Source organism: Pteropus medius, unplaced genomic scaffold, assembly GCF_902729225.1.
Source record: "Pteropus medius unplaced genomic scaffold, Ma_sr-lr_union100, whole genome shotgun sequence".
Taxonomy (NCBI): domain Eukaryota; kingdom Metazoa; phylum Chordata; class Mammalia; order Chiroptera; family Pteropodidae; genus Pteropus; species Pteropus medius.
The window spans coordinates 13037356-13046156 of NW_024349519.1; the positions used below are offsets into that span (position 1 = coordinate 13037356).

General features: G+C 35.1%; 1 protein-coding gene across 4 annotated transcripts in view; it reads left to right on the plus strand.

Annotated features, from left to right (window-relative positions):
- The first annotated feature begins 38 nt into the window (after positions 1 to 38).
- Positions 39 to 8801, plus strand: part of INTS13 (integrator complex subunit 13) — a 33663-nt gene continuing 24900 nt past the window's right edge. The window contains exons 1-3 of one of the 4 annotated variants that reach the window (XM_039882453.1): positions 39 to 555; positions 1502 to 1737; positions 3757 to 3831. In XM_039882453.1, coding sequence (XP_039738387.1) covers positions 1513 to 1737; positions 3757 to 3831 — 300 coding nt within the window. In that variant the 5' untranslated portion in view covers positions 39 to 555; positions 1502 to 1512. The remainder of the gene's footprint in view (positions 556 to 1501; positions 1738 to 3756; positions 3832 to 8801) is intronic. The other 3 variants (XM_039882455.1, XM_039882452.1, XM_039882454.1) reach the window with 3 other exon arrangements.

An 8801-nucleotide genomic window follows, 5' to 3' on the forward strand; every position in this document is an offset into this window, starting at 1 on the left:
GTCTCGCGAGTTTTGTCAGGGAAACCGGCAGGGGTGAAGAGACCCAGAAGGGGAGGCCGGGTGGGAGGGCCTTATGCTTAAGGGGCCGTAGCTGGTTTAGCCGGTACCGTGGTTGGTACTTCGCTGTTGGGGAGGCTCTCAGGTCGCCCAGAACAAACTTCCCAATGGGTCATTGGGAAAATTAGCGGGTAGAAAATCTTAAGGGTCGGAGGCATTATTTTTCCCTTGGCTCCGCCCTCTTCCTCTTCAGCAACCTGGGCGTCTGGCCCACCGAGGGGGAAGGGCGGCTTGGCGGGGCCGTCGAAGAGTGCTTTGAGCACGCGCGAGTCCCAGTGTGTGAGTGTGTGTGTTCGCGCGCACGCGCGCGCTCCTGCATTTAGGAAGCTTGGGAAGAATCGGTGTACTAGGAGATGAGCGGGGAAATCATAGTACCCTGTCTTTGGTACCAGACACTCCTGACTGTGCGCTGACCCTCCCCACCCAGCCAGCAGCCTTTGCCAGAGAGGCTGTGGTCCATAGCCTCTGTTCGTTTTCACTGCAGGACCAGGCACGAAAGTAAGCTAACCTCAATCCTGAGGTCTTCCTTATCCACTCACCTTGTACTTTCCACCCTCGCACCTTCCAGCAGAGTGTGTTTAGATTTCTCAAAGAAAAGTTCTGCATGAAGGGGAAATGCTTTTGAAAGCAAGAGAAGAAAATAGCTGGATCGTAAAAAGTCAGTTCGTTTTGATGAACACTTGCTCTGCTTACCATGTGCTTTTTGAATGTGGTTTGTCTATTCAGTCTATTTTATTAGCGAGAGTTGTTACAAGAAGTTTTAAAAGTTTCTGCTCCCCACCAATGTGATAGTAGCAACTAAGTTTCTGTTCTACATGATAAATTACTGTGATGTTTCAAAAGCTAAGGGGGAAAGTGTGAATTTGGGCTCCTTGTCCTAATACGAAGACCCAATATAGTTATATTCGGGGATGTCTGTTATGCTTTGGTCTTTCCTTTTGCTGTCACTCCTCTTTCCTGTTAATTCTACCCCCAACCCTTTTTTCAGAAGTCTTGAGACTTTTTGGAGGGAAGCTCAAAACTGGTGACTTTGGTCTGAAGATTTATATGTGATTGATATCAACTAGCAAGGATTATCGAAAGTATATTTGAAGAGTATTTGTCATTTATAATGCTTGGTATTATGTAAAGGAATCAAGTACAATTTGTAAAAATATTTTCTTATGACTATTTTAAGTTCAAAAAGCAAAAAAAATATATGTAGACTGTAATTTTGCCTGTGACTGATAGAGTGACAGCTTAATGTGGTGTAGCTCAGCCCTTGAATTGGTAGTTACTTTCTGATCATGACCTCATTAAATCTTGTCCTTTATTGGATGAATTTCTTTGGGTGCTGATTATTCATGTTCCCTATCAAATCTTGAAGAAAAGACACATTAATTAGGAATAATTTAAAATAGTGTTATGTATAAGCCATTTGGCTAATATATTTTATCCCTTACAGGTTAAAAGAAAATGAAGATTTTTTCTGAATCTCATAAAACAGTATTTGTTGTGGATCATTGCCCTTACATGGCAGAATCATGCAGACAGCATGTCGAGTTTGATATGCTGGTGAAGAATAGGACTCAAGGAATTATCCCTTTGGCCCCCATTTCTAAATCATTGTGGACTTGCTCAGTAGAATCTTCTATGGAATATTGTAGAATAATGTATGATATATTTCCTTTCAAAAAGCTGGTGAGTGTGAAGTATGAGCAAATCATGATTTTGGAGATGCACTTAACTGCCTATTACATTATATATATGAATTTGCTGTAGATTTGACTTAGAACTGTTTGTTTACTAACTTTAAAAATGTGATATGAGAACTCTCCTTTGGGATTAAATGTTATGTGTATTTAATTGGGACCAACAATAACAGCTAATAATTATAGAGCACTTAACATGTGCCAAGCATGTTCCAAAGTGCTTCATATGTATTAACTCCTCTAATTCTGACAAAAATCCTATGAGGTAGCTACTATAATTACTGGGATAATATTTAAAGTATATAATAACCAGAATGGAACAGGCACTGACCATTGATTGTTGCCAGCCTAAGCAGAAGGGAGATGTTGGCTATAAGCAATTTGTTTGACTCTGCTGTTATGTACCATCTGAATATCAGCCTTGTTTATTACTGCCGTGTTGGAGATGCAGAAACTGAGGTTAAGAAGAAACTTAAGCTGAGTCACGTAGCTAGTTAGAGGCAGAACCAGAATTTGAACCTAAGGCTGGCTGCTAATACATAGTCCTCATGACTATGTGCTAAACTGTTACAGGATTTGGCCATATTAGAGAAATGCTCTTAAGAATGCTAAGCAGAAATTGTTTTTACTAATAATAAGCAAAGTTGCATATTGATAGAAATTTTCAAGTATAAAAATTATCTTCGGGTTTCAGAATCTCAACTGTTTTATTTTGGGAAAGTCATTTGGTTAGCCATAAGTGGGTGATTTGCTTTCTGTCTCATTTTGGAGCGTCCTAGGCTGCGACCTAATCAATTCTTAGACTGGCACAGACAGGGCGATAACAGTAACGCTGAACATAGAGTCTAATAGTATAATATACATTCATATATATTCCAAATTAAAATGTAAGTTTTAGTTCCTTTGCAAATTGTGCATTATATAGGGTAAAAAAATAGAAAGATAATGTAGCGATTTATGACACAGGCTTTGGCTCAGATCCTGGCATTATTAGCTATTAGCAGAGTGACCTCAATCATATTAATCTCTCCAAGCCTCAGTTTCCTCCCATGGAAGCATAATACTTACTTCCTACAATTGTTGTAAGATTTTAATGAGATAACGTAAGTAAAGTGACTAGTAAAATATGTCCCTGTCATATAAGCCTTGTGATAGAAGGCTACTTATCAAACTTATTGGGGAAGCAAAACTAGTATTTCATATTATTAGGAAAGATAATGGATTATTTTATATAGTTCAGTGGAAAGAAATATCACACTTCTCCAAAAAGGGAACATAGTCATCATTTGATATATTTCTAATATATCCTTACTGTCATTGTCATCTTACTTGATAGTATTTTTTTGTTGTTTTCATTTTACTTTAAAATTTAGAATAAAGTCCATATCCATTATTTTAGTGTTCAGTACCCTAGGTGATATGGCTACTGCCTACTTTTCTGAGCTTATCACCTGCCCTTCTGCCTGCTCTAACCTTCACTTGTTTGAAGGTACCCACTTAGAGGCTTCTGCGTTTGCTATTCACTGTACCAGGAATTCTCTACCCCCAGCTCATTCTGTGGCTGGTTTCTTTTGGTCATTTTGAATTCCCCTCAATTGCCACTTCTACAGAGAGTCCTTCTTTGTCTAGCCAACCTTAATTAGCTAACCAACTTCTTTATCTTCACATTTATCACTCTCTGAAATTATCTTGTTCATTTATTTGTTTGTATTCTCCCTGCACTGCTCTCTATCTTAGTACACTCCTGGCTTTCCCCACATTGTGAGTGTCAGAAATGTTTTATTCATCACTATATTCCCATATACCCAGTGTCAAGAATAGCACCCAGTGCATACTAGGCATTCTATACCTATAAAATGAATGACTCAATCAACAAATCAGTACTAGAGACTATTATTTTATTTTAAATTATTTTTACTATTAACTAGTAACAAACTTTACATTTTAAATATGATGTAATCGGGTGGAATTGGAATTGAATACTAATTATTTCTTTGAAATCTATTAGGTGAATTTCATTGTGAGTGACTCTGGAGCACATGTTTTAAATTCTTGGACTCAAGAAGACCAAAATTTGCAGGAGGTATGGTTAGGTTTTAAGCTGTGGCCTTTTTGAAAATTATCAGAGTGTGGTAATACTTTATTAAAAAACGATTGATTTTTTTTTTTTAGCAATATAGTATTTGCAGTTTTAAAACACCAACTAATACTAAAAGAAAAATAGCTATCCATTCCAGTCTTTCCCCACTTCCTAGAAGCAAACTTTCGTCTGGCTCATTTAGTATTTATTTGCATATTTCTAAATAACAATTTTTACTGCCATTTATAGAGTTCTCAGTTTAAACTTTATCATTATTGTTGATGAGGATTTACCTTTTATGTTCCCTTTCACCCATGCCACTATGCCTGCCCTCTTCTTTTCCCTCATTTTCTCAATATTGTTATATCAGAATTTTTGGTTAATTTAAAAAATCCATATTTGCTTTATAGCATCTATATATAATAAAGTGTTGTTGACTGTTAAGCCAAGTAATATATATGATTATTTCCTTTCTTTTTTAAAGGTTTTATTGAGATATAGTTGACATACAGTATATATGGTGACATACAGCACTGTATAAGATATACAGCATAATGATTTGACTGACATATTATTTCCTTGTCCAACTTTTTGTTCCTGGAATTTATCATTTCTCTTTTTTTCTTGATTTGCTTCGTTTTCTGTGTATCTTGCTGCTTTTCCTCATGTCTCTACAAAACTGCACATTTTTTTTTTATTATAAACGTATTAGAAATTTAGAGTTTGATTTTTTTTTTCTTTGAAAATCTTTTTGGAGAGCAATTTTCTCTCCAGTTTGAACTGGCTGCTTTCTAGGCCCAGTGCACTGCTATCATTCTCCTCTCAATTTTTCAGATCCCAATTTTTTCCTCTTTGTGTGTGTGTGTGTGTGTGTGTGTGTGTGTGTGTGTGAGATCTTTTGTTTTCGTAGAGTATAACCTCCAGAATTTCTAATTCTTGGGTTGTAGACATTTAAGATTGGAAATAACTTTTTCTCAAAATTCTGAGGGCATTACTTCACCGTTTTATAACTTCTAATGTTGTTCAGAAGTCCAGTGCCATTCTTCATAATTTCTCTCTGAAATCCTTTAGAATTTTTTTCCCTATTATGTTCTGAAATTTCTCAACAATGTGCCTTAGTGTTATTCTTTTGTCATTCATGTGCAAGGCCTTATATTCTTCAGGAAAATTTCCCTATATTGTTTCTTTGATAATGTTCTTGTCTCTATGTTCTGTGTCTTTCTGGAGTCCCTGTTAGTGAGATGTTGGACCTCCTGGATTAAATTCCTTATTCTTTTTCTCATTGATCCTTTTATTATTGTTCTGCTTTCTGAGCCTTTTACCTATTTCCTTTTAACCCTTACCTGGAACTTTTTATTTGATTGTATTTTTAATTTCCAAGAACTTTTACTTATGCTTTAATCATGTCCATTTTTGACATATCCTTTCCCTTTATGGGTGTAATTTTTTAATGTGAGAGTATTAATAGTTTATTTGAAGTTTTCTTTTGACTTCTCTATGTTCTCAGAGTTCTTTTCATGTTGAGACTTTTCTTAAATGCAACCTTATTTAAAGGCAAGTTACTAAAGAGCAGATTAGAAGATTTGCTTGTTGTAGAGTAGATATTATTGATGAGGCTTCACTGTGGTTTAATTGTTTTCACTGGGTGATCTCCAGATGTGAGAATGAACAGATCATCTATCTTCCTGGGACTATTCAGGGTTTCCAGAGAAAATCTTCCATTGTTCTGCCTGTATGCTATAAACCTGGTTGCCAGCCTTCTGGGAGCCAGGGATGAGGGGAGATTTTACCATCCAGGCAGGCTTTCACTCAATCTTTGTTTTTGGTCTAGTATTGTGCTATCCGATATAGGAGCCACTAGCTATATATAGCAACCATTAGCTATTAAATAGCTACTATTTAAATTTACATAAAATAAAAAATTCAGTTTCTCTTTAGCACTAGCCATGTTTTAACTGTTCGGTAAGCTACATGTGGATGGTGACTACTGTGTTGGACATCACAAATATAGAACATTTCTATCATCACAAGAAGTTCTTTTGGGCAGCACTGGTCTAATATCTTACCCTTATACTCTATTATGCTTTGTGGAATTCATCCTTGGTATCTTTCTGGTTCAGTTCCTCCAAGGAATGCCATCCTATACCTGGGAAGATCAGGAAAAGGTAGTCACTTACATGGGTAGGGTTTGAGTAAGATTTGGGATTCAAGTTGCTCCTTATACTGACTTTAAGCCATTCATTGTTTTAAATATCTTGCCTTACCCCTGCTCTGTGTAGTACTTGATGTCTCCAGTTCCTGAACTTCTGGATTTTGAAGGTCATGTCATATTGTCTTTTTTCCTCTGTAAGCATTTAGATTTCAGCTTATTCAGTCATATAAAGTCCATTACTGTTTCTGTATACATTTTGATATTCTTGTTGACATATCTTACATCTTGTTGTCTCTTCCATTCTCTTTATCTTTGTGAGTTTGTTTGTTTTCTTCCCCCCTTTGGTTTATGCTTTTTGAAATTAAATTCCTTTACTACAGTTTTAGTGCAGTTTTAGGAGGGAGCAGAAATAAACCCATGCTCAATCCAAGTTTACGCTTTTTAAACATTATTTCTCTAAGGATATTGAGTTTGTGGTTGATTACATTCTTTATTATTGTTTAATTGGATAGAAGACATCAGTCTACTGGGTTCTTCACTGATGAATATGAACATGAAGGACAGGCAATAGTGAAATATTTGAATACATTGTTTTAATTATTTTATGTTAAAATTTTTCTGTGAATGGATGTACTTCAATGGAAATAATCTCATCCAAATGTGTTTTAAGTGGAACACTTTTAAAGAAAGTGTGTTTATCACAGTCGTTGGTCTTAAAATGTTGTGATTAATATTATAATATGTAAACACATCTAACCTTTAATTCTTTTGAGGTAACTCACTCAAGGGGTAGGCTTTTATTGGCTTGGCTTTGCATTTATATCATTCTAGAATAGTCTTTATTCTTTCATTACTTGAAAAAAATAATATTAAGGATTTCATTCATTCTCCCTGAATTGTCTTTTTGAAATGGTGTGTATTCTGCTTTACTTCTTTTAAGAGGTATTGTGAAAAGCTTGAAGTCTCTCTAGTATGTGAATAAAAATAAGCACAAATTTGTACAGATTTTCCTTACTTCATCTCTGCAATGCAGTAAAAGATATGCATTTGATAATGGTAGGTATACTGATAAGAGAATTACTACTTGCCTCTGCTTTCTGAATTCATCAGAAGGTGAATACACATTATATCACATTCATTGCTTTTAAATTACAGAGTGGAAACTCCAGTTGTGAAGGCAACTACATAGCAAATCACTGGTGTTTCAGATGATATAAAGTAGTTAACATTTTATATAAATTATATATAATCTTGTCTATGTTAACACATTTAATGTTTAGCTTTGGTTATTCATACACACCTTTCTCTAGCTATTGTGAATAATCATGAGTAACAAGTGAAGTAGATTGTAGACTGTTTGATTTGGAAGGATTGTCTACATCTTTTGCTTTGACTCTTTCATGTGCAGGTGAAGGGACTGAAGCCCATAGGAGCCAGAAGTTGTTTGACTTATACCTGGCTCCAGGGCTCTTTCTGGTATAGCACCAAATTCTATCCTATACATCTTAAATTTTATTACAAAAAATTTGTCAGAATCAGAAGTTTTGGTCTGGTTTTTGTTGCCTAGATTATAGTTTGGAAATGTCACACTATATAGGACAAGTTTTATTACTATTTTCACTTTCCGATTAGAAAAAGAGCCAGGAGAGATTGACCACGTTCACCCAGTATTAAAAGGCGGAGCCAGAATTTCAATTCATTTCTGCTTTTAAAAGTTAAGCTTTCTTCTGCTACTTTCCCCAGGACCACAACGCCCCTTCCCTAAAAAGCTACCTTTAAATAAGCTACTCCTATGTACCTGGGGCTTTATGTAGTAGTTTTAAATACGCTGTATTTTTTCTTTCTTTTTTGATTACTTTTTATGAATAGATAATACCTATGAAGTTTTAAAATAAAATTTACATATATACATATATGTGTGCACATGTACATATATATGTGTGTGTGCATGTGTAACCAAAAGGTAAACCTTGACAAGTTTCCCACTCATCCCTGTCTCGGTTAGTGGTATGCTAGAGCCAGCTCATACCAGTGTGTGTGAGTCTACCAACTTCATATTCAGTGAAACTTGAAGTTGATTATGGTCAGAATATTTAACCATAGATATTGGCAAACACTACAAATTAGGGCTTTTTTTTTTTCTTTGGAGAGCTGGTTTACCAGCATATCACTCTTTATTCCTATCACTATTAGTTTTTCTTTTTAGAGCGTCTTTATGTATATACAAAGCAAAGTTTTCCTATTTTGTTCTTTTTCAAGATTATTTTTGCTATTCTGGGTCCCTTGCAATTCCATATGAATCTTGGGATCAGCTTGTTAATTTCTACAGAGAATCTGCTGGATTCTGACAGGGATTTTGTTAATCTCTACTTCAGTTTGGGTAATTGCCATTTTAACAATGTTGTCTTCCAGTCCTTGGACATGGGATGTTTTCTATTCATTTAGATCTTTAATTTCTTTTAAAATGTTTTGTAGTCCTCAGAGTATAAGATTTGTACTTCTTTTATTAATTTATTCCTAAATAGTTTATTTTTGGTGCTATTATAAATAGAATTGTTTTCTTAATTTCATTATTGGGTGGTTCATTGCAAGTGTATAACAGCACAAATGTTTTTTTGTGTATATGTATAATATATCCTCCAACCTTGCTGAACTTGCTTATTATTTTTAATAGTTTTTTAGTGGATTTTTAAAGATTTTCTACAGATAGGATCATATCATCTGCAACATAAAGATAGTTTTACTTCTTCCTTTCCAATGTGGATTCCTTTTATTTTTCTTTCCTTATTCCCCTGTGTAGAACCTTTAGCACAGTGTTGAA